This window comes from Syngnathoides biaculeatus, chromosome 4 (genome assembly GCF_019802595.1).
Source record: "Syngnathoides biaculeatus isolate LvHL_M chromosome 4, ASM1980259v1, whole genome shotgun sequence".
In the NCBI taxonomy this organism is placed as follows: domain Eukaryota; kingdom Metazoa; phylum Chordata; class Actinopteri; order Syngnathiformes; family Syngnathidae; genus Syngnathoides; species Syngnathoides biaculeatus.
The window spans coordinates 8,457,431-8,484,268 of NC_084643.1; the positions used below are offsets into that span (position 1 = coordinate 8,457,431).

Sequence of the window (26,838 nt, forward strand, 5' to 3'; positions counted from 1 at the left end):
TATTTGAACACCTGAGAAAACCAATGTTAATATTTGGTACAGTAGCCTTTGTTTGCAATTACAGAGGTCAAACGTTTCCTGTAGTTGTTCACCAGGTTTGCGCACATTGCAGGAGGGATTTTGGCCCACTCCTCCACACAGATCTTCTCTAGATCAGACAGGTTTCTGGGCTGTCGCTGAGAAACAGAGTTTCAGCTCCCTCCAAAGATTTTCTATTGGGTTGATGTCTGGAGACAAGCTAGGCCACGCCAGAACCTTCATATGGTTCTGACGGAGCCACTCCTTGGTTTTCCTGGCTGTGTGCTTCGGGTCATTGTCATGTTGAAAGACGCAGCCACGACCCATCTTCAATGTGCTGACTGAGGGAACGAGGTTGTTCCCCAAAATCTCACAAAACATGGCCGCGGTCATCCTCTCCTTAATACAGTGCCGTCGTCCTGTCCCATGTGCAGAAAAAAACACCCCTAAAGCATGATGCCACCACCCCTGTGCTTCACAGTAGGGATGGTGTTCTTGGGATGGAACTCATCATTCGTCTTCTTCCAAACACGGTTCGTGGAATTATGACATCTGACCACAGAACTTTCTCCCGTGACTCCTCTGTATCATCCAAATGGTCCTTTGGCAAATTTAAGACCGGCCTTGACATGTCCTGGTTTAAGCAGGGGAACCTTCCGTGCCGTGCGTGATTTCAAACCATGACGTCTTAGTGTATTACCAACAGTCACCTCGGAAACGGCGGTCCCAGCTCCTTTCAGGTCATTGACCAAGTCCTGTCGTGTAGTCCTGGGCTGATTCCTCACCTTTCTAAGGATCATTGAGACCCCACGAGGTCCACGATCTTGCATGGGGCTCCACTCCGATCGAGATTGACCGTCATGTTTAGCTTCTTCCATTTTCCACTGATTGCTCCAACAGTGGAGCTTTTTTCACCAAGCTGCTCGGCAATTTCTCCGAAGCCCTTTCCAGCCGTGTGGACTTGTACAGTTTTGTCTCTGGTGTCTTTGGACAGCTCTTTGGTCTCGGCCATGTTACAAGTTTGAGTCCTACTGATTGTCTGGGATGGACAGGTGTCTTTATGCAGCTAACGACCTCACACTGGTGTATCTGATGCAGGATAATCCACAGAGGTGGACTTTTAAAGGCGGACTAACAGGTCTTTGTGGGTCATCATTTTATCTGAGAGACAGGTGTTCAAATACTTATTTCCAGCTGTATCACACAAACAAATTGTTAAAAAATTCATACATTGTGATTTCTGGATTTTTCTTTTTAGATGATCTCTCTCAGTGGACATGCACCTACGATAAAAATTTCAGACCCAGATCAGTGGGAAAACTTCCAATATAGCAGGGTGTTCAAATACTTATTTTAACCATCCATCCATTTTCTTAGCCGCTTTTCCTCACAAGGGTCGTGGGAGTGCTGTGGAGCTTATCCCAGCTGTCAACGGGCAGGAGGCGGGGTACACCCTGAACTGGTCGCCAGCCAATCGCAGGGCACATAGAGACAGACTACAGTTGCACTCACAATCACACCTAGGGGCAATTTAGAGTGTCCAATTATTGTTGCATATTTTTGGGATGCGGGCGGAAGCCAGAGTCCCCGGAGAAAACGCACGCAGAGACGGGGAGAACATGATAAACTCCACACAGGCGGGTCCAGGATTGAACCTGGGACCTCGGAACTGAGAGGACAACGCTTTCCAGCTGAGCCACCGTGCCGCCTATACACACACACACGCACACATATGTGTGTTTATACAGTATATACACACACATATGTAGTGCAGCCATATTGGAGGAAGTAAAAGTTATCGTAACTTTCCGTCATTAACGTGTGGAAATCTAGCTACATAATTTATTCAAGAAACTAATAAAAGTCCCAGATTAGGCAGAATCAACCCATGCTTTTATTTAATCCATTGCATATAAAAACACTTTTTTTCATTCTTTTTTTTCTTTTTTTTTATCCATAAAGTTGTATGTTCTACAGTGCTATCCAATAGACTGCAATCAACGAGAATTCCAATAAAATAACATTTGGAATTGCCCTGTGAAAGTTCGCATTCTAAAGACATAAGACCCCGAAAAATAATTGTCCTGTCCTGAAGACCTTTTTTTTTGTTGTTGTTTCTTTTCCTTTTTAAATTTGTTTTTTTTTTTCCCCTCCTCTTTCATACCGTTAAAAAAATAGAACACAATAAGAAAAAAAGAAGAACAAACTGTTTCCATTGGGCCAGGGCTGTTTAGCGTCTACAGTATATGTGTCAAAAGAAGAGTCTCTGTTGGCCGCAGCGTCGGGTTGGTTCTATTGCCGGGGAGGGGCGTCCGTTAGCGACGCGCGCACACTGTTAGCATTTCAGCCAAATTCAATGCAGCAGCGGCTGAACGTGCACGTGTGTGTGTGTCGCTAAGCGCGTGTGCTTTCCTTGGGGAAAAAGTTTGGCTTCCGAAGCGAAACAAAAAAAAAAGGCCATTTATCGAGAGGTGAGGACATTTGCTGCGGCGGCCCAGAAGCACCCGAAACAAAAACGCTCAACAAATGGACATGCAGTGAAGGTTGCGTGGTGACGGCGATTCATAAAAACACATCGTCGACATTTACATTTGGGCCAGTTGACGTTTACTTTGTTCGAACAAACGCACCGCACGGATGAACCAAAGCAATGCTCTATTACATTGTTATTACCGCTGTTAAGGACGATACGACTTTCATATTTGGACAATGAGCAAAGATTTCACAAGCGCTAATCGACGTTTCTAAAAGTGTTGCAGTGCGTTGCAGCTCGTTTTAGCCCAATTCAAGGATGAAAATGGTTTACTACACATTTATTTTAACATCCCGTTACAATGTTTCGCTATTGTGAATATTGCCAAGGACAGAGGCTACTGTCGTTACTTAGTTTTCATAAATATTGTAAATGTGTATTGTGAATACATTGGACTCAATCACGTCGCAATGTTTGTTGTTGTACTTTACCTGATTTTTAAGATTCAAGATTCTACTTGACTTGACTTGTCGTTGTTACTTTATTCTAATCAACATTGTTGACTATCATGTCTTATCCCGTACATATTTCTCAAAAGCATTAATGGATAAAAACACATTTCACTCAATGTAATTTTGTACATTTGGCATTCCGCTACTCGTCATTCCATTTCGTTTTGACGAAGCGCCACGCCACAACAATGCAACAAAAAATCTATTACTACATTATCGCCATCTCACATTGTCGTAAATACCAATTTGTGTTTGTTGATTTTTTTTTTTCAAAAATAATATAATTCAAATGTATGCTCAAGTTTTCCCTCCTTCAGTAAACGAGTTATCATGCAATCACTGAACGGTGACTTTTATCTCATAATAGTTTTGTCCGTTACGCTACGATTGCAGCCTCACTAAACAGGAACATTTGTTTTCAGTTTTGCAACTTGGTCCTTCTAGGCCACCGTCCGTCGCTAATGCAGCAGCAGAAGAAAGAAAAAGGGCGACAGAGAGTGTTGAATTTAAGGCACAGCCCATGGGCCAACGAACAGTTGCTTTTTTTTAGAAAATAATTTGGCTTATACCGCCCTCGGTGAGCTCCCCCTCCCCAAGCAACCATAAAAAAAAAAAAAATTCATTATTATTTTTTTTTTTTTTCTGTCTCAAAACACATTCTCTCAACAAGAGGTACGTGATTCCAGCCACACCATCACCAAAAGGGATGATTAAGAGTGGACCATTTACAACAAACGGCGTTATGATAGTAATAACATTAATCATAATAACTATATAGTATATATACAACAATAAATATCATGTTTGTAAACAGCAATTTAAACTCAAAAAGATCGTATTACAGGTAAGGGCATTGGGTGAGCGTGAGAATAAAATAGAGGAGAAAATAAATTTGGCACAAAAATGAGAGATTTAAAAAAAAAACATAACTTGAAAAAAAAAATCAGTGTGTAGTCTTCAAGTGTGTGTTTTTTTTTCCTTTCTTTTTTTTTGGGTAACTGTTGTTTAGACGTTATGTACATCAAAGAAGAAAAACAAAACTTCATATTTGGATCTTTGAACTGGCAAGCCCGTCTGTGTTGCAACCACTGATTTACTGTACCACCTTCAAATGATACAAATGAATGGAGGGAAAATACCAAATATTGCAATAAATGTGTGTAAGCGGGAGGAAAAAAGCGTTTAAAAAATTTTGAAATGAGTGCATGAGACCTTGGCATGTTAGAGTAAAAGGGAATCAAATAAATTAAAAAGAGAACCAACTGGGGAAAAAAACAATGAAAATAAAAAGTTAATCAACATAAAAGAAAGGCAACAAACTAAAAACAAAAAAAATTGAATAAAAACACAATAAAATTGAATCAACATACTAATATAACGGGAATAACTAAATTAAAACAAAAAAAAGAAAAAGAAATTAAGTTAATAAAAAATGAAGATGAAAAAAATGAAATGGAAGAAAACAACAAATGGAATACAACATGAATGGGATAAAAAAAAGGCAACAAAAAATGAAAAAAAAAAAAAATAGGTGACACATGAAGGTGTCAGTGCACCAGAAGTAAAATAACAGCAAAACAGACAGGAAGTGGTACAGCAACAAACCAATAAAAAAAAAACATAAATCACCCCGTTAACCATAAAGCATGGTTTCTAGTTGTGTAGGGCACTAGTCTACAATAAAAAATAAAAAATGAAAAAAAAAGACAGAAAAGAAAAAGGTGCTTTTTTTGTTGTTGTTGTATGGACTACAAAGCATTGCATTGTTTCAGGATGTGTTCTAAAAGAACTGTAGGCAACAATAATATTTAAAGGCTTCAACCAACTTCAACATTTTTTTTGTTTTGTTTTTTTGAAGTTCACTTTCTCCATGGTCAAAATAAAAAGTCATAGTTAGTCCTACCAAGTTAGCCGAGTGGGAGTAGATTAAGGAGTATAAATGCTATCGGAGCAAGTGCAAACACCCCAGAAGAGTCCCACAAACACATACGCACCCCCCCCCCCAAAAAAAAAAAGGAAAAAAAACACACATACGCACTCGTCCGGTTAAAAGAATATGTAGAAAATATCAGAAGATGACAGCATCGCTCCGCTTTCCAAGGAAGACTTCCACATCCGTAATGTGTTTCGAAAGGCCGTCTTTTTCGCTCTTCTGTCGCACGCGCAAACAACGCCCGCCACGGGACAAGACGGGATGGATCGGGGGAACACGGCACCTCCATGTGAACAGGAATACAAAGTTATCCTGAGTGCAAAACAAACAAAAAGTGAGCGAGTACCGGGGTCGGGGGAGTCGGCCTGTTTGAAGCAGACGTGCGGGTGGGACGTTGGCGCGGAGCTCACAAGTGGACGGAGGTGCGCCCGAAGCCTGTTCTACACTGACGCGCGAGGCTGTTTGAAAGCGGGCCGGGCTCGTCTGAGGAATCTCTCGCCTCGTCTTTATTTCCTATGTGCAATGCGGCGGTCATCACGAAAGGGGAGCGACGGCGTACGCTGCAAAATTTTACCAACGTTAATTTGTGTGGAAGTCAATACGTGCCACCAGGATTGGAATTTCAAATGCCACAAAAAATTTGAGTTTGAAATGTAATGTCATCACATTTTCAATAGTTGTATTTTGTATGTTGTAACTTTTCAATGTTAACAATTCAACCGGCTACAATTCGCTGTCTGAAATTCCACCAGGCAGGGTTACTTCAGGTCAGAACCAAACAGCCAGCCAATCCAGTTTCGCCTTCTTAGTCACGTGATGTCACGTGACTGCGATTGGCTGGCTGTTCTCCCTGGTGGCACGGACGGTGAATTTTAGACAGTGAATTGTAGCAACTATTGAAAATGTGATCACTTTACATCCATCCATCCATCCATTTTCTTTGCCGCTTATCCTCACAAGGGTCTCAGGAAGGACTGGAGCCTATCCGAGCTGTCAACGGGCAGGACCGTGGGGTACGCCCTGAACTGGTCGCCAGCCAATCGCAGGGCACATGGAGAGAAAACAGCCGCACTCACAATCACACTTAGGGGCAATTTTAGAGTGTCCAATTAATGTCGCATGTTTTCGGGATGTGGGAGGAAACCGGAGTGCCCGCCCGGAGAAAAGCCACGCAGGCACGGGGAGAACATGCAAACTCCACACAGGCGGGGACGGGATCAAACCCGGGACCTCAGAACTGTGCGGTCAATGCTTTTCCAGCTGATCCACCGTGGCACATATTTGATTCCATAAATTTGTTTTATATCTCATGAAAACATGATATTGTACTTATTTCCAGACAGTTTTGTCTTTTGAGAAGATCTTTTTTTTTCCTCAGTGAAATCATATGACAAAGTGCTGTGTTGTGGACTTTTTTTTTGGGGGGGGGGTGACTGGAATAGATTGACTTGTTTCTGTTGATTTCGTCATCCATATTGCGCGTTTATTTTCTCTTTATTTTTAGTCATTCTGTTCATTTGTATTGTGCAAGGCGACTCGCCATCACCGCCGATGGCGAGTCGCTGTCAAGAGGAGAGACGGCGATCATGAGAGGGTGTGTTGTGGACTTTTTTCTTTTCAATTCCAGTTATCACGAATAACCGCCAAGATGATTGTTTTGATACAAAATACTGCCCGACACGTATATTGTGTAGGTTTGGCCTCACGTTTGATTTTTGCACCGTGGATTTAGACGGCTACAACCAACCGTGCCGGGCCCATCCGGTCAGATTTCTCGAAACCGAACTCGGGGACGCATCGGAACCAAACGTTCTGGAGTCAAGCGGACTCGAGTACGGTTCCGACGGCCCGGCGGGAGTACGTGGGCAAATCCAACCCCCCCGCCCCACATCAGGTTTTGCTCGCGCGGTCCAGTCTAGAACAGGCTTACGAGGGGATGTCTGAGCCGGGGGGACGGGGAACATAAAAATAAGACAGAACACCTCACCCTCCCACCCCCACCCCGCCAAAAGTAAAAATTCTATAAATAATCATTACTAAGAAGAACAGTTCACCACGTCCTACTCTGCTATGTGTCAGGAGTTTTTGCGTCCTGCTCGTCCTCCTCTTCTTCTTCCTTGTCCTCCGCGAGCACCTCCTCTTCTTCTCCGTCCTCGGCGACGCACGTCTGTGAGCAGGAAGTGTCCCCCTCGTCCGCTACCTCCTCTTCCTCCGCCACCTGCTCGTCCAATGGAATTTCAGTGCATTCCGAGTCCTGCGTGCAAAGCGTTTTGGAGTCCGTACAGCTTTTTTCCCCCTCGTCCTCTTCCTCCTCCTCCTCCTCCTCCTCCTCCTCTTCGTCTTCCTCCTCCGGCTGGCTGCCGCTGTCTTTCTCCGTGTCCGACTCGCCGTCCTCCTCCAGCGTCAGCTCGAACTGGAACTTGTCCCCGCCCGGGTGCCGCCCGCCGTCCTCGGCCTCGTCCAGGGCGGGCGAGGGGCTTTGGGGGATGGTGCTTTGGTACCACTCCCGGTTGTCCTCCAGCATGTCCAAAATGTCCTGAGCGTCCGGATGCACCAGGTCGGCCCACGTCTCCCACAGGGGGTGTACGATGTAGTCGATGAAGCCGACCTGTGCAGGGTGGGGATGGGGGGGGGGGGGGTCCCATTAACACAAGATCGGAGAAAACTCGCAACACAACTGACAAACATTAAAAGACTAAAATACAGTCGCATTGTAGGCCAAAATGTTCAGCAAAACTGTGAAAAATGTTTTATTCTTAAAAAAGTATTTTTTAATGTAACATTAGGCATAGGTACAGCACATATGACATCATGAAACATGAAGGGGGCCATCTTAACTAAGCCGCAGTCGTTTTTGTCATTATCACACGGCAGAAAGAAAACTACTGTAATTTTTTCACACGCTTTCAACCCTGCGACTTATGCGGTGATGCGGCTAATTTGTGCATTTTTTTCCTAGCGGCTGCAAGGGGGCACTCGAGTGGAAAAGGTAAGAGTGAGACCGTTGGAATATATGTGCTGAGGAAGTGACTTTTACCGGTATGTTTATTTTTAACTGCCCCTGTGCGTGTTGCTGTTGTAGTACTGCCGTGTCTCAGTGATTTTTACCGGTATGATTTTTTTTTTTAACTGGCCTTGTTAGCGCTGCACTAGCGTTACATCTGTGCTAGCGTGTTGCTGCTGTGTTTACTGCCATGTCTCGGTGATTTTGACCAGTATGTTTTTTTTTTTCTAACCGGCCCTGTTAGCGCTGTGCTAGCATGTTGCTGCCGTGGTACTGCTGTGTCTCAGTGATTTTTACCAGTGTTTTTGACCGGCCATGTTAGCGGCGCGCTAGCGTGTTGCTGCTGTGTTACTGGCGCGTCTCGTTGATTAAGGTAGTTTTTTTTTAACCGGCCCTGTTAGTGCTGTTCTACCATGTTGCTACTGTGGAGCTGCCACGGCTGTTTTTTTTTTCGTTTTTTTTCTAAACCAGCCCTGTTCGTGCTACCGTGTTGTTGCTATGTTAAGCTAAGCTATGGTATTAAAACTTTGAAAACTCTTTCTGTATACCATTTTTCTTTGTAAATATCTCGTATTTGAATGTGAGTTTCAATGGAGGCACTTGTGGCTTTTACACAGGTGCGACTTATGTATGTACCAAATGGTATTTCCTTTACAGATGTACTGGGTGAGGCTTATAATCAGGTGCGCTCACTCGGTCTGAAATTACGGTATTTGCATGTGGGTTTTGTTTTATCCTCTGTTAAACATGAGTTTATTTTTAATGCTTTATAAACAAAATGAGGCTAGTTTCGTTTCATTTCCATTATATGTTAGCATTAAGCTAACAGATTTTTGTGAGTTAAATACACAATATGCAATTTTTAAATAAAAGTTCAGTTTTACGGTAAATTTCAACTGAGAGTGTCAATAAAGAAGATACACAGGAAGGAAATTGACATTGTACAAGCTGAGAAAAACTACTTTTAATCCAAGGTAGCGCTGAATTGCGAGCCTGAAGGAACAAGAGTGAGTCACCTGGCTTTTTTCGACGGAGGCGTTGTGTTTGTCGCACATGGGGCTGATCTCCATGCCTCGCTCCCTCTCGCGGTCACCCTGGCTGAAGAACTCCTCCATGATGCGGTCGGTCCACTGCCTGTAGAGCTGCAGGGGCTTGGTGGGGTTGCTCAGGTCGGCGCAGTGCACCATGTTTTGCAGGACCTGCACAAAACAAGTCCATCATAAGAAAAAAAAATCGGTAACAGTTTTCAAACATGTTTAGTGCGGGCGATTTGCGAGCGGGACCTGTATCCTGTCCGAGTAGTTGTCCAGCAGCAAGACTCCCGAGCTGGTCACTTTTTTGGTTTCCACCATGGTTTTCAGGTCCGCAAGTAAATTCATGTGCTTGGACATGTCAGTCGCCAAAACCTGAGACACAAAATGGCGCGTTATGACTTGTACAGAGAACATACACACAAACAAACGTAGCCTCAACGCTAGTGCTAACGTAACAGAAGGAGGGGTTCTGGCTGGTCTACCAACATTCTAAACCACTAAAAGTGGGGGACGATGGATGAAAAGATAAACTACACTGACAAAACAAGTGCCAACATAGCACCAGGTGCCCTAGATGGACTGCTAATATTACAAACTGCTCAAGTAGGTGATGGATGAACAAACCAAAGACAGACAACTAGCTAGCTAGCTAGCAGGATAGTTAGTTGTCTGTCTTTGCTAGCTAGCTAGTTAGCCAGATAAGATACTATTTTCAGTGGGCAACCAGGAATAAGTTGTAGTTTTGCGCTCACAATGTCGATGACCATCTTTCGCAGTGATTGTCGTTGTTTTTTGGTGAGGTTCTGGAAGATGTCGCAGTTCTCCTCCTGCAGAAGCTTGAAGCCCACGGCCAGGTGATGGTTCTCCAGCACCGAGGCGTCGTTGTACATCAACGCCAGCTCCGAGTCTGCCGGGAAGGAATCCACACAGCCAGCGTTTATGACGACGACGACGTAAGCTACGGCCACGCTCGTTTTTTTGAGCCTACAATGAAGATGCTATGAAAGCAGAGTAAATAATATTTCTTGTTGCGTGGAGGATAATTCAGTTGTAAGGTTCTTTTGTGAATAAACAGTGTCTATTTTTTTTAAACTGTGTCCACATTTTGTTATACAACAGCTTCATTCTAAAATTGTATACATGACAATTTGGTAAATGTATTATTTTTTTTTTTGCAAATTCCTCCAAAATATACACGTACTGTGTATTTGTACAAGCAGCCTGTGCCGTGAAGCTCAAAACTGACCTTATGTGGTTCTTCTGATTTGTTAACATCATCATTATCGGTGTTGTGGGTTGACTTTTAAAGATCCCCCCCCCCAAAAAAAAAAATAAAAACAGAAATAAAAAAAGAAAACTTTTTAAATAAGGCTGTAACATAACAATGTGAAGTACTGTGAAGATTGCCCGAAATCATTTGGAATGGCCGTGCCATTTCATTCCATTCCGCTCCCGAATCGAGTTGTCCTTTAAGTGACTCTGCTCGGTTTCCCAGAAGCGCTGGCAGCCCCTAATGATGTTTCGTTGGTGCTTAAAAGCGCTATCGACGATCCGCTTTGAACTCCGTCCGTCCGCCGCCTTGGGAGCACGAGCCCGCCCGCCATCACGTGCGAAGATACGCTCGGACACGTGGACGTCACGTGAAAAAAAACAAAAACAAACAAAAAAAAAAATGCCTGATCCGTGGATTTTGTCACAATCCTTACGTATCTGCCTTGTACGTATATACATCAAGTATGGATCCATCACGTATTAACGGTCCCTAGTCGTTCCGAATTTACTTCAGTCAGTCACAGTGAGCTAAAGAAGAAGAATGAAACACAAAAGGTTAACTTTCTGCCTTCAGTTTTACTTGGATTATTGATTATCCTTTTGTAAGAAGGACACGGTAAAAATATCTGTCAAATGTACCAGCCACCAGGTACGGCTGTTTTTCATTTTCAGATAACCCTATTACAAAATGTAAAAAAAAAATATATATATATATATATATATATATATATATATATATATATATATATATATATAATTATATCTACTGCATATATAACAGCAGTGTACAGTAAAAACTCACTACTTCGCGGATCACCTATTGTGGATTCAGTGCATCCCGGATTTCTGACCCCAGCCCCAAAATAAAATAAATAAAAGTGATAGATAGATAGATAGATAGATAGATAGATAGATAGATAGATAGATAGATAGATAGATAGATAGATAGATAGATAGATAGATAGATAGATAGATAGATAGATAGATAGATAGATAGATAGATAGATAGTAGATAGATAGATAGATAGATAGATAGATAGATAGATAGAGATAGATAGATAGATAGATAGATAGATAGATAGATAGATAGATAGATAGATAGATAGAAGCCAGAACGCTACATACTAATGCGCCATCCCCAGCGCGACAACCTGGACCAATAAAGGAAAAAAAAAAAAAAAAAAAAAAAAACCCGCCAGCATACATTAGTACAGTACTGAAGCAGTAAGACGCATTGATAGGGTATAATGCGGCATCCCCAGCAAGGCGACAAGGACCTATGAAGCAAAAAAAAAAAAAAAAAAAAAAAAGCCATTTACCCCTATTTCACGGTTTTTCACTTTTTGAGGGTCGGTCTGATACCAATTAACCGCCACAAAATTGAGGGATTACTGTGTGGATATTTTTGGAAATATTTATTTTTTTTCACATGCAAGTATTCTAGATATTGTCCATGTCTATGTTCCGTATTTTCTGCACTATAAGGCGCACCGCATTATAAGACGCACCTTCAATGAATGGCCTATTCTAAAAAAAATTCCATATATAAGACGCACCAGATTATAAGGCGCACCGTCGGCTTTTGAGAAAATTAAAGGCTTTTAGGTCTGCCTTATAGTGCGTAAAATAATGTTAAGAAATATCTAAATTACTAGACACTTGATGCGAGCCAGCGACGCACGGAAACATTTTTAATGTATAATTTTGACTTCCCCCTAATACATGTACATTGTTCCCTCACTATGTTGCGCAATATATCGCTATTTCGGATTCAGGGCATTGCAGATCTTTCATTCATATAAATTTCATGCGTAATTCACCATCTCACAAGATTTTTCATGAGATAAAAATGACCCAAAAAAAAAAGGACAAAATACTTTTGTGCATTATTATGTGTTTTCGCAGTTTAACTCTACCAGAACATAAACAGGGACACATCCAACATTGCACAGTGGAAGTGGAACCCTAATCATTGCTTACGAAAATGGTTAAGTCACTCAAATATGTATTTTCGTCACAGTGTGTGTGTGTGTGTGTATGCGTGCGCACTTCCACTTCAGAGTCAAGTGCGTGCGAACAAACGTGACGTAGTCGCTAATACGGTGCCGCTTTTAGACTCACTGGTGTTGATGAGGAACTGATTAGACACTCCCGGGTGGTCCACGTCGTGAATGGCGCTGGCAAAGATGGCGGCCAGGATCTCCAGGTCCGTGAACACCGCCTGCCGGCCAGGGGCGGACGACGGTCAGAAATCCACAAGTTAAAAATATCCCGCACGAGGCATTGATCGGCGCCAGCTCAGACTGAAGCGTGCTTTCAGGCGTGTGTGCCGATACGTACGAGCTTCTCTTCGAGTACAAAGTATTACATCATTTTCTGAGAAAAAAAAAAATTCCCCAAGAACACAGGCAAAGTGAAGTGAAGTTATGTTATGTCGAAAATGTTAATGTGTTATGAGGGCACAAGAATAAAACAAAAGTCACTTGGCGGAGAAAAATAAGCAATATTTGTAGAAAAAAGAATCATCAAAGAAGATGAAAATGTCAGCGATATGGGAACCAAAGATACTAAATGAAGGGAAAAAAATGTGAATTGTCACAATTTGGGGCAGTTGCCTGAATATAGGGTTTCACAAACATAGATGTTAATTTCACGTAAAAAAAAAAGGCATAATGTAACTTTAAAAAGTCAAGCTGCTACACAAAGACATTTTTTAAGAGAAAAAGAACTTCAAATGTAATCAGGACGAATATGTTATTTTCACAAGAAACGAAAAGGGGATTTTATGATGAAAAGCGTCTTATTGTGACAAGAAATGTGAGGCAACGTGTGCGCGCGTCCTGACCTCGAGCGCCGGCGTGGATAGCAGCACGTGGGTGGATTGGGTGACGTCGGCGGCGTGGATGTTGTTGTGGTAGGCCACGTCGCCGTGGTAGTGGTCCTCTAAGGTCATCAGGTAGGTGATGAAGGTGTCCAGCGGGATTTTGAACGTTTTCAACAAGTCTCGCTCCTGCGACAAAACAGCCTTTCAAATCCACACTTTATTTTTTTTTCAATCTTGTTTGACGGCGGCGCTTGCGAAGACGTACCTGGAAGATGGTGTACATCATGACTGTCAGTGGCCGATTCCCAGAGAATTCCGAGATCTTAAAAACGTTAAGGCCCCATTTGTTCACGTGTTCCAGCTCCTGGTGGAGAATCAAGAGACGTGCATGCAGGATTTGAGATCAAATTCAAGGACGGCGGCGGCGGCATTTTGGTGCTGTTTGATTTGTTTCGGGTGGGTATTGAACCCCCTAACCCTGTTGATGAATGTTTTTGTTTGTTTCACCATCGTGTTAGGTTTAAGCTATGTTTAAAAAAAAAAAAAAAAAAAAGATCTGCGTTTGAGCTGTCCTATTTTTTTTTGGCAGTTCTTGAATGGAGGAGGTGGAGAAGCGTGAATGAACGTTTGTTTTTTTTTTTTTTCTTCTTTCATGTCCGGTCTGCTTTGTTTCATTTGACGTGCACCTCCTAACATTCATAATTGTGTGTAAATGCAAAAAGGTGAGTTTAATGACATGTGCCCATGCGCATATTTGTTTGATGCTGATAGTGCAAGCTGCTATTATTGCTGAGCCTCACGTGAAGGTGCTTTGTTTGTGTTATAACCAATGTTCCCTCTAAGGTGCGCAACTGCGCATTTGCGCACCTGTCACACGCTCTCAGCGGAGAGGAAAACATCCAGCGCAGTGAACTACAGCCTTTTTTTTTTTTTTTTTTTTAAAAACAACAGCTCCGACACACAAACTGGTTATATGCATCCATGTTCTTGTAAGCTTTCAGGTCATTCGTGGTATAAACACTTGGAGTGAAGATAAAATAGTTCCCAATGTCAGGATAGTATGTCACATCTGTCGTCCATTCCTGTTCGGGTAACTCGTAAGGGTGAACTCCCATCAACCAGAGCAAGTTTCTCCTTGTAACGATTCCTTTGGACAGCTGGCAGGGTGTCAACGTGTTTCCACTTTGGCAAAAGGACCTGCCATTCCTCGCTAGATCATGGGGATCAAATTCCGAGCGAAGAAACCGTGACAAAACTATATAAAAAGTGACGACACCTACAGCACTCAAACTTCACGGGGGTTTGTTTGTCTTCCAATATGGCGAAAAGTTAACGCACACGCTCGGCAGTGAACTCAGTCGCAGCCCTCGACACGTCACGACAGGAATGTTTGTTACAAAGTATCGCTAGCTTGTTGCCACTAACGCCGATTACGTTGAACTAAACTTTCAACAGCTTCAAAACATTGCGGGTTCGTGTTTATTCCTTGACATTTCACTTTTCTTCAGAATTCAAGAATTTTTATTGATGAAAATTTTATATCGTGTTGTACTAATATCAGTTGAAATTGGAAATGATCACTTCTGAGTTTGAAATTTTTGTTTTCTATTTTAGCCATGTATTTGCTCATTTTATTTTTAATTTACGGTTATGTTATATTAACCCAGTAAGTTATTTTAAGGTTTTGAGATTCCATCCCGAATCACACCCGCAACTTTATCTGCGAGCATGACTGACCACACCCATACATTTTTGAGTAACTGTGTATATCTTTTTATGAACTTTTGTTTTAAGGTTAGGGTTAGGTTATAACGTATGTTAGCTACCTCTATTAAAGATGAAAGTGGACTTTCCTGAAAGTTCCTGAAACTACAAATGTGAGCACCAAAGGTGCGAAGTCCCGTTTGTTGGGTGGGGCGGGGGGTTGTATGGGCGTCCTGGAAATGTTTTTAAAAAATGGATGGCTGTGGTGCATTCTACTGATATCTGTGTGCAAAATTCTGACGAAAATTGAAAGTAAAATTTTTAAGTCTTGACCAAAAAAAAAAAAAAAAAAAAAAAGTGAGCAGAAGTTCCCCAAGGGCCAAGCCCAGATTTTTTTGCACCCCGCTCATGCAAAGCAAAACAACGAACTCAAACGCGTGTTCGTTCAATATTGTCAACTAACATCCAGATTAATTTGAGGTTATTTTTTTTTTCAATTTTCTGGAGGAATTTTCATGAAAATTTGAAAATCCGGAGGACTTTCATCACTACTCTATGTAGAAGAAGGGGAACTACGACACCGGGAGATTTCCCAGCAAGCGTCCGATGCGTACCCAGAGTTCCCCTGTTAGTAACGCATGCGCATTCATCACGAGGAGACTTTTCAGCACGGGGGAGCGCTCAGACCGTCACACCGGTCGCTATCCCTCATGAATAGTCGGAAAGAAAAAAAAGCAAGCGTACCTTGCCCAGCTCGTCCTCGGTCTCCGTCTTGACGCCGAAGCGAGGGATGTTGGAGTTGGTGAGGCTGGACGAGTGCTGCAGCTTCTTCACGCCGCTGATCTGAGACATGGGCTTGTTCTTCTTCTCCTTGTCCTTCTGAGACTGAGGCGACGGCATCTCCACTTCGTGCTGCTTGTCTGCAACGGGCAGAACACCAACGCTAAATAAAATGCTCGGAGAGGTTAAGATAAAACAGGTCACAATATTTCTTCATCCATCCATTTTCTTAGCCACTTATCCTCACGAGGGTCGCGAGCCTATCCCAGCTGTCAACGGGCACGAGGCGGCGCACACCCTGAACTGGTTGCCAGCCAATCGCAGGGCACATGGAGACAAACAGTCGCACTCACAATCACACCTTGGGACAATTTAGAGTGTCCAATTAATTTTGTATGCTTTTGGGATGTGGGAGGAAACCGGAGTGCCCGGAGAAAAGCCACGCAGGCACGGGGAGAACATGCAAACTCCACACAGGTGGGACTGGGATTGAACCGGGACCCCAGAACTGTGAAGCCAACACTTTCCAACTGTGCGGCCCAGGTGACAATATTACTTTTGAAAATATTATTATTATATATTATATATATAATAATATCAACTTTATTTTAAGTCAAAACGCTGACAATAATGTAATTTTACAGAATAAAAATGTCATCCTGTGAGATAAGCATCATAATTCTATGCAAAAAAAGTTCCCTTGTTTTAAGAATGGAACAAAAAACACAATTTGACAAAAACTACTACAGAATTTTAGGAGAACATACGGAAAGGAAGAAAAAAAAACATTTTAAAGATACAAGAATAAAGACGTAATTTTACAAGAATAAGCAATGGAATTTTCAGCAAAAAAAAAAAAAAAATCACAGTATTATTGGAATAAATATGGCATTATTATGACAAAGGACAATGTTAGGAGACTAAAAATATAATTTCATGCAAAATCAAAAACAGGCAATATTGCAGGAACGGAGATCCAATTTAACAAGAAGTAAGTTCAAATTATAATACTATGAAAAATGGAGACAAAAATGCAAAATAAAATGAAGATAGTGTGAAAAAAATGATAAAAAGTAGGAAAAAAAGTTCAGAAAAAATACAAAAAAACCCTCAGCATGTTAGCACCCCACCCAACCCCCCCCCCCCCCCCCAAAAAAAAAAAACAAGTCCATTTGCAATCCTATGGAAGAAAATGTGGATAACTATGACAATATGCCTGCCACTTGTCTGGAATATGACATTTCATATGGTGACATTGCAATACGTGGCAAAGGCCTGCTCACCTAGGAAGGTGCTGGAGATGAACTCCGACACTTGATTTCCAGAGCGACTCATCTCCGAGAGGTGAGTCAGTTCCCTGTTCAGCATCCTCTTGAACTGCAAACAACACGCGGGAGCACATTTTGATACTTTTACGTTTGAATTACATTTTTACAATTAATTGAATTACATTTTACATCGTTTTGCACATTTGACAAACGTCTCACAAAACGAGTATAACAACCCAGTTCGCTGTGTCGTGTTATTATTTATTCATTGCTGAACAGTTGAGTAAAACTTTTTCATCGTCATTTCTAAAAAATACTCCCAGATTTTCATTCAATTCCAAGACAGATACTTCAAAAAACAAAACAGGGCACATGAAGACAGACAACAGTCGCACTCACAATCACACCTCGGGGCAATTTAGAGTGTCCAATTAACATTTGCATGTTTTTGGGGTGTGGGAGGAAACCGGAGTGCCTGGAGGAAACCCACGAAGGCCCGGGGAGAACATGCAAACTCCACACAGGCGGGTCCAGGATCGAACCTGGGAACTCAGAACTGTGAGGCCAACACTTAAACAGCTGATCCACCGTGCTGCCGTTGTGAAGATTTAAAAAAACCTTCTTTCAGGCCACACGTATTATGTATGCATATTATCAAATAGGTTGCCATGCCGCGTGAAGCGATGGAACAATAGATATTGATTCGTTTAAGTGGTTGAGCTGAGCCCCAATCTCAATTCTTAGTTCAGACACCAGATGTCACCAAACCAAATTGTACGCCAAATGGATTTGATCTTGAATTGCCAGCACAGCAAAAGTCGTCTCAATATATATCCTCATCCTAATTCCTACACATGCCAAAGTCAGTAACCTGAAACCTTGATTGATTTCATATCTTTGATATTTTTCTCATAAGATTTCAGCAGGACTGTTTTGCTAAGGCTAATCGCACCCTGCGGTTTGTAGCGGCAAGAATTGCTTGCAAACGCGGGACACATTTTCCACGCAAACAGGAAGCTTGTGAATAGCAAAAGAGGAAGCTTGCAAGCATTCATCGCATCTTATACTTTGTTGCAGTTTTTGTTATTCACAACACGCTGTTTCACATTCTTTTTATTTCTCTTATATTAAAGTTGACACTGCTTTAAAACTGATTTGTGTAAAACCCGCGTATGATTGTCTCTCTCAGACAAGGCGACAAGCGATGCGCTACCAACAAGAACGAGCTTGTTGAATGCACGTGGGGATTCTATTCACAAAAATGTTTATACATTTATTGCTTATTGCTTGGAGATTAGCAAAATGTTATGGAAAGTAGTGATTGCATATACGAGCACTCATTCTATTGTCAAAGAATTGGCGAAAGGTACTTTCCATCGTAAAAAAGTCCTTCCCACTGGGGGCGGAGATGCAAGTAAAGGTTCTAGAATGTTCCCCCAAAAACTGATAAAAGCTTTGCGCACGAGAGGACGGCGCTCTTCTGTCAAATCGAAAGGCAGCGACACACGTCTATTTGTAATATCAGGGGAACATGCTGATGAGGGGAGATTATTATTTTTGATTTTTCCTCATCAATTGGGCAAGACTAAAGACTACTGAAATAAGGTAAGGACAAGAATCACCATCACTATTCGGTTCTGACCTTTCTTGGTGGATTCATTTTGATTTTTCTTCCGAAGAAGGACTAATTTGATTTTTCCTTTTCCGGTGGATTCATTTTGATTTTTCTTCCAAAAGAGGGTTCATTAGATTTTTCTCGCGAAAAAGGATTCTTTGATTTTGACCTTTCCTGGTGGATTAATTTTGATTTTTCTTCCAAAAGAGGGTTCATTACATTTTTCTCGCGAAAAAGGATTCATTTGATTTTTCCTTTTCTGGTGGATGCATTTTCATTTTTCTTCCGAAAGAGGATTAATGTGATTTTTCCTTTTCTGGTGGATTAATTAGATTTTTCCTTTTCTGGTGGATTAATTAGATTTTTCCTTCCTTGGTGGATTAATTTTGATTTTTCTTCCAAAAGAGGATTAATTTGATTTTTCTTTTCCTGGTGGATTAATTTAGACTTTTCTTCCGGAGAAGGACTAATTTAGATTTTTCCTTTCCTGGTGGATTAAATTTGATTTTTCTTCTGAAAGAAGATTAATTTGATTTTTCCTCTCCTGGTGGATTAATTTTGATTTTTCTTCCAAAAAAGGACTCATTTGATTTTTCCTTTTCTGGTGGATTAATTTTGATTTTTCTTCCGAAAGAGGATTAATTACATTTTTTCTTCCCTGGTGGATTCATTTTTATTCTTCTTCCGAAAGAGGATTGATTTGATTTTTCTTCTGAAAGAGGATTAATTTGATTTTTCCTTTCCTGGTGAACTAATTTAGATTGTTCTTCCGAAGAAGGACTAATTTATTTGTCCTTTTCTGGTGGATTAATGTTGATTTTTCTTCTGAAAGAGGAATAATTTGATTTTTCCTTTCCTGGTGGATTAATTTTGATTTTTCTTCCAAAGAAGGACTGGGTTTGATTTTTCCTTTCTGGGTGGATTAATTTTGATTTTTCTTCCAAAAGAGGATTAATCTGATTTTTCCTTTCCTGGTGGATTAATTTGGATTTTTCCAAGGGTTGTGAGTAAAAAACACCCAGGAATGCCCGCTCCAATTGGGAGTAGAAGCTTGGCATTCGACCCGAAGTCAGGCACTTTGAAAATTTCCCAAAACTGAGCAACCCTACTTAGAAGAGAGATTAATTTGACTTTTCCTTTTTGTTAGATTGATTTTTGGTTTTCCCCAGAAAAGGATTTCTTTTGATTTTTGCTTTTCTTCGGATTAGATTGGATCTTGACTGAACCATACAAAGAATGGGACTGAGTAACCATCCCACCGTTTAGTAAAGAATCTTACCAGTGGGGACGGGTCAAACGCTCATAGCTAATCATTCTGAGAGTGCAGAGCCGACGCAAAAGGAGTAACCAGGCCGAGTAACCAGGAGCTGTAGTGCGAGCCAATGACAGTATGCGCTACGGGGGGGTTCGGAAATAGGCAGTTCCACTCCTACAACAGTAGCGGGCTACGGCCAGAGTAATAAGCTAAGAAAAGCAAGGCGGGCTTCAGTAATACGTCAAGAAAAGCAAAGCGGGCTTCAGTAACACGCTAGTAAGCACTAGACATGAATGGCCATTGATCACTTGAAATAAGAGCATTACGGCGCCGCTTGAGTGTTTACCGCTCTATTGTGTACGGTATTGACCTCCTGCTGAATAACACCCACTGCTGCATCTTTTTTTTTCCCTTCTCCTAAATGGACACAAAGGTTCACGTGATGAGTACTTTCGGCATTAAAAAAAAAAAAAAAAAAAGAGGATGAAAAAAAACAAATACCGAAAACCCCGATGAATACGCGTGACGCAAATAAATATGTACAAATGAATGAATATGAACGAGCGTCTCGTTGCGTCATTCGAAGCTGAAAACTTGAATGGTGCACAGCAAGCGAGGAGCGACGCAAAGGACCGATAAACTTTCACGTCAGACAACAAAGATTTGGCTGGCGCTTGGGTGTGGATGTATGTCTGGGAAAAAAAAAAAAAAATGGAAAAATATACGTATGTTCAGTCATGAAGATTTTTATACATTGGTATTCATCATACATAGATATGCTTTATATTGAAATATATTTATGTAAATATGAATGAAATATATATATAATAATAAAAAGGATTTTTTACATATATAACATTTTTACATATATAGTGTACACACACACATATATATATATACACACAAATCAAAACAACTTTTTGTATATTTACTTATTTGAATGTCCTTCAAAAAAGAATGCAATAATCTAATCTATAAAAAGCAAAAAGAACAAATGTATAAAAATGTAAAACAAAAATCTCAAATGAAATGTATCAATATTTCATTCAAATACATGCAAAAAAGAAATTATTTTAACATATAAGGGAATAAAAAAAATCCTTCATGGACTGCCATTCATCACAAGTTAACAAAAACATCAATTTTAGAATAATTTTTTAAAATGGGATTATGCACCACAAAGCAACGAGATTTTCTTTAAGATCACAGCGAATAACCCCCCCACAAATAATACATCTTAGTGAAGAAAATATTATAGTTAAGTCTAATAAAAAATAAAGTCTACGTTACCGATGTCGCATTTTTCTAAATGTAATGATAAGAATTCAACATGTGGAAAACATTACAAATATGAAAAAAAACACAAGAAAAAATATCTTAAACATTTCAATCCTGTGCTCAATAAAGGTCAGAAATATAGTATTTAATATGATTTCAATTGATAACACATCTTACCTTAATGTATCCCCAGGACACAGAGAACAAATAATTTGCCTCAGGCATTTTGGGAAAAAAAAAGACACGAGCGATATTCCCTAAAGAGAAAAGTGTCGAGTTCCAAAGGTTCAAGCTAAAGTTGAGCAAGGAGAGACGTCAGGTGGAACGCGACCCCCCCGACCCGAAGATCGGACGGGAGCACATCGAGACGTTTGAGCATCCTCAAGAGGGATGCCGGGAGGAGGAGACGGGATGCGGATATTGACGGAAAAAAAGAAAAAGGGACGGACGGGGTGGCCGCAGGGAGGAGATCGGAATATGCGGAATATTTGTGTCACGGGCTGGCCGTCCTCCTTCCTTCCGCTCGGCTCGGCTCGGCTGGGCGCGAGTGACACAAGCCTCCCCCGTGTCGCGAGCAGGCTGCGCCGCGCTCGACGACAGCCAATCGGAGCGCGGGGCGCCGGCGGACGGCCGGCTCACCCTCGCTCCCGATTGGCCCCCCGACGGAAGCAGACTTAATGTCACCCGCTGTGGGACTGGCTCAAAATTGTGGAAAATATACAGTCCGGCGACCTCCACGCTGGGGCGTATGTGAGCATATTCATACGTGCGCGGTCACATGATTTGGTGTTTACGGCGCACTGACTGGAGTGATCCAATATTAAAGGAAGCTGAGCTCACGCATGTAACGCTGAGTCACCTGGATGATGTCAGTCCGCCGGAATAAAGAAAAATCAACAATTAACGGTGTGAAAGGGAATGACACTTGTACTTTGCTAGACGGAAAAGAGATTTGGCTGAACGGTAAAAGAAGACGTACTCATGCAAATCCTCACGCAAAACTCAAAAGTATAGATTCTTAAACCTACTTGAGTCCAAAAGTAAAAGTACAACACATTGCCTGTTTTCAATTCGCTACTAACTTGTGAATTCAAGTACTGTAATTTTTGGCCTCCAGAGCGCACCTGATTGTAAGCCTCACCCAGTACATTTGGAAAGAAAATACCATTTGGTACATACATAAGCCGCACCCGTGTAAAAGCCGCAACTGCTCACATTGAAACAAGATATTTACAAAGAAAAGTTTAAAGTTTTAAAAAAGTTTCAATACCTAAGCTTAGCTTAGCTTAACATAGCAACAACACGATAGCACAAACAAGCCTGGTAAAAACAAACAAAAAAAAACATACCAGTAAAAATCACCGAGACACGGCAGTAACACAGCAGCAAGACGCTACCACAGCGCTAATGCTACTACTAACAGGGCTGGTAAAAAAAAAAACAACAACAACATACCAGTAAAAAAAAACAGCCGCGGCAACTCGGTAGCACAGCACTAACAGGGCCAGTTAAAAAAAAAACAACAAAAAAACATACCTAAATCGCTGAAACGCAGCAGTAACACAGCAGCAACATGCTAGCGCGGCGCTTACGCGGCGTTAACAGGGCCGTTTAAAAAAAAAAACATACCAGTAAAAATCACTGAGACACGCCAGTAACACAACAGCAACACGCTAACACTAGCGCAACACTAACGGAGCCGGTAAAAAAAAAAACAAAACAAAAATAAAAAATAAAAAAATAATAATAAAAAAAAAAAGCAAAAACATACCGGTAAAAGTCACTTCCTCGGCACATATATTCCACCCGTCAGTATCCGACCTATATGTCATCAAGAGGCAAAAAGAGTCACAACTGTTTGACAAAAGAGACGTACACGAAAAGCAAAAGAGTAAAAAACTGTCACTGGTTAAAACGACGCTTTAGAGCTGATACACACAAGTGGGGACAGCTCTGTTCAAGCACAATCCTTGAACCTGCAAAAACTACTGATCCGCCTCACTATTGAGTCCACTTGGGAGAAAATCCTAGATCACAATTTTCATATCTGAATGAAAATAAATCAAAGTATGTATTTCATTTCGTAAACAGCTGCGATACTGCGAAGACGCGTAACTCCCTCTGTTGTCATACAAATATCTACTACAACCCTTGGCATTATTATATTCAATCGCTCACTTGTCCCCCCCCCCCGAAAAAAAAGCATACATTTAGTAGATTTATGTATTTAGTAGTGTCGCCGTTACAAAAGATAAGAGCGCTATGAACTTGAGTTCCTGATAAACCGAACACACTCAAATGTTCTGTGAAGTCGCCATTGCGGGGACAGGTGGACTGCATTTGAGTCCGCTGCATGCGCTACATACAAAGAGGAGAATACAAACTAATTCAGAAGGTTTGCGATGAAGTACTCTCTCCACAAGGGAAAATATTGGATAACAATAATAATAATAATAAAAATAATCATCCCTGAACTCTTTCTCCTCCAAACCTCTCCAGTTCAGCGTCATGCCTGCCAATTCCCGGGCGGGTTTACAACTTCCTGACGGGCAGGACACAGCAGGTGAGGCTGGGGGACACCACCCCATCCACGCGCGCTATCACCACCGGGGCACCCCAAGGTTCTGTCCTCTCGCCTCTGCCCTTCTCGCTCTACACAAACTCTTGTTGCTATGTCGTTCCTCGTCCTTTGTTCCGACTGCCGGAGGAAAATTCCTTGTGTGTTTTACACACCATTAAAGCTGATTCAGATTCTGATGACTTGTAATGGTACTTACAGCTACCAGCTGAGCGGTGACTCATTATCACTTTAAAAAACAAACAAAACAAAAAAAAAAACATGTGAAAGGTGTGCTGCATTTCTTAATCCGTGTGATATTTTGACAAACGCATGTCATAGATATATTTTAAGAAACAGTGACGTAGTTTGACATTTTGATAAAAACCATTATCTCCTTTAAAGGGAATGGGATGACCCCAATGCACCTTTTTGCTAATATTATACTGTGAATCCGAATCTTAAATCCGTTATGAAGGAAAGTCATAAACTGATAAGTCGTAAAAGCTTCGATAACGGTCTTGTTTTGAAATTATGCAAATGCCGTCTATTTAGTAAATAGGTATGCGACAACCGCGGCAACTTTGGGCGTAAAATGCTTATTATTGCACCAAAACACACAGAAGCCCATCGCGTAGTCTAACTTGGTATATTTTCATAAATAAGTCATAATATATGAATATGATGCTGCTTTCTTTCGGCTTGTCCCGTTAGGGGTCGCCACAGCGCGTCATCTCAGATGAACGCTCATATTTGTTTGGCAGTTTTAATAATGATAAAAAAAAATACGATAAAAAAAAATAACATTTTTTTTTTTTACGGATGGGTTTTTAGCTTACAATCACTGAGGAATTCTCGAAACGAATTGTTTTTTTCTTTGGCGTGAACACAAAACAGCCCATCCCCGATTTTGTGACATCAGAGGTCCGCCCACGAAATGAGTCGTTTTGCAGCCAAGAGAAACGAGGTCAAAGTTCGCAGACTCGAAGTCATAAACACTTATATTTTTTGATAAAAACATCAAACAGGATATGGATTTTATGGAACAGTTGAATCTATATTTTCATCTAAATAAGATAATTTGCGCTAGAAACGAGACTTTAAAACGCAACGATTACAAGATGATGAATGGAGATATTGTTTTTCGTGCCAATCACAACTTGGTGTGAGAACATGTTAAACTGCCCCCCAAAAAATGCTTTATTTTACCATAAAAAAGCAGTTTTGTGAGCTAAACACAACATGAGTGTGTTTGATTTGCAGCGAAGCAGATGAGGCCATCGGCTAACTGTCGACACGTGAAACGCGCGATAGGCGGGGAAGGAGGTGCGAACAAAAAATATCGAGTACAAATTGCAAAGTGTCACACCCGTCTGAGCTGGGGCCCCGAAAGCAATTTATACGTTGGCACACTGACCACAAATATCAGTTCCTTTTTTTGAAGTGCACCTGCATGTACAAGTAAGAAGCTGATGAGATTGGCAGTCAAACGTGGAGTCACGTACACGCCGCCCACTTTGCTTTTTACCAAATGAAAAAAAAAAAACTTCAAAGACACAAGTCCCATAATTATTTGGTTCGTGAATCCAGGAAAAAAGTCACACAACTTCAAAATCACAATGAATTAGTTATTATAATATGTTTGAAAGACATTGACTGATTTTTTAAATTATTTTAGAAAATAACTGGTCCACTAATCAGAAATGCATAAACAATGCATTTTAAAAATATATTATTAAAATAATACACTGGACATTCCTTTACTTATGTTGATACAAATCTAAGTCATTCTAATTTCATCAATTATGAAATATGATTTCAAATCTGAATGAATGATATAAAATTTAAAAAAAATCTGTTCAACAATGTTTTACTTATTTTTTAAAACTAATTAAATTGATAAAAAAACGAATGTAAAAATCATAATGAATTAGCTATTATAACATGTTTGAACGACATTTACTGATTTTTTAATTATTTTAGAAAATAACTGGTTCACTAATTAGAAATCCATCAAGAACAAACAATGCATTTTAAAAATACATTATTAAAATAATACACCGGACATTCCTTTACTTATGTTGATACAAATCTAAGTAATTCTAATGTCATCGATAATAAAAAATGATTTCAAATATGAATGAATGATTAGATCAAATTTTTAAAAATATGTTCAACAATGTTTTACTTATTTTTTAAAACTAATTAAATTGATAAAAAATTGAATGTAAAAAATGACAACTGAATGATTGTTCTAATATTAAAATATCAGTTATCTGGTTAATTATAATTGAAAATGAAATTATAGAAATTTTAAAAAAAAAGAGAGACTGTTTATATAACAATAACAGTAACATGACTACATTTTTACATGTACTTTTTTTTTTAAAACTTAATCTACAAACAAACAGGGCCGTCTGGCCGGTTTAAAAATATCAAATTTATCCTTTGAACACAATTTAAAACAACGTTTGAACTATGTTGATGAAGTCTTTTTATCCCCCTCAACACAACACTGCCACCACCTTTCCTCACTGCAACATTACCACCTTCTGGATTAAAACGGTACTAGCACTAAGAATCTCTCTCTCTCTCTCTCTCTCTCTCTCTCTCTCTCTCTCTCTCTCTCTCTCTCTCTCTCTCCCTCACGCTCTCGCTCTCTCTCAGTCAATTGTTTGCTTTTTGTTCGAGCAAAACTTTGAATGAATGAGGCACAAGCTTTTGATAGGCCGCCGTTGAAGACAAGTAAAAAAACAAAATGGAGCAACGAAGGCAGTGCCCTCGCATACGCCCAAATAGTTCCACAGTCACCGGTGCAATTTCAGTCATTTATTGAAGGCCCCACACAGTTAAACACACAAATAAAAAATAAGAACACAACTCACACCCAAATGCTCACACACAGTCTCACCATTCCTGACTTCATCTCGTGTCCCTCAAAGGCAAAGATCCAACACACAAATACTACAGTATGCACAGTAAGAGTTTATTACAGTTTTATTACTGTATTTATTACTAGTTTATAACTACTTTATTTCTTTATTCACTCATTTGCTATTTTATCATGCTTTCAAGCAATACAATGCCATTGGGGGGGGATAAAAACATGGAATGAAAAAAAATTGTGGTCATTTATTTCATTGCATTTCTTTCAATATCAAATAATACGCAAGCCATTTATGGATAAAGGGACGCGACCTCCGATAAGTGGCGGAAAATGGAAGGATGGATGGATTGTAATGTTGGACGATAAATTTAGCATGATTTGAATTTGGGGGGCACGGCGGGCGACTGGTTAGCGCAACGGCCTC

The 26,838-nt window shown here is 40.6% G+C and overlaps 1 protein-coding gene across 5 annotated transcripts in view; it reads right to left on the reverse strand.

Annotated features, from left to right (window-relative positions):
* Positions 1-1,884: 1,884 nt before the first annotated feature.
* LOC133498950 (cAMP-specific 3',5'-cyclic phosphodiesterase 4D-like) overlaps positions 1,885-26,838 on the reverse strand; it is a 235,066-nt gene continuing 210,112 nt past the window's right edge. For all 5 annotated transcript variants that reach the window (XM_061816319.1, XM_061816317.1, XM_061816316.1 and 2 more), the window contains 9 exons: positions 16,838-16,931; positions 15,519-15,694; positions 13,336-13,434; positions 13,092-13,256; positions 12,368-12,467; positions 9,727-9,881; positions 9,224-9,346; positions 8,957-9,139; positions 1,885-7,544 (listed from right to left, as the gene is read on the reverse strand). In XM_061816319.1, coding sequence (XP_061672303.1) covers positions 7,005-7,544; positions 8,957-9,139; positions 9,224-9,346; positions 9,727-9,881; positions 12,368-12,467; positions 13,092-13,256; positions 13,336-13,434; positions 15,519-15,694; positions 16,838-16,931 — 1,635 coding nt within the window. In that variant the 3' untranslated portion in view covers positions 1,885-7,004. The remainder of the gene's footprint in view (positions 7,545-8,956; positions 9,140-9,223; positions 9,347-9,726; positions 9,882-12,367; positions 12,468-13,091; positions 13,257-13,335; positions 13,435-15,518; positions 15,695-16,837; positions 16,932-26,838) is intronic.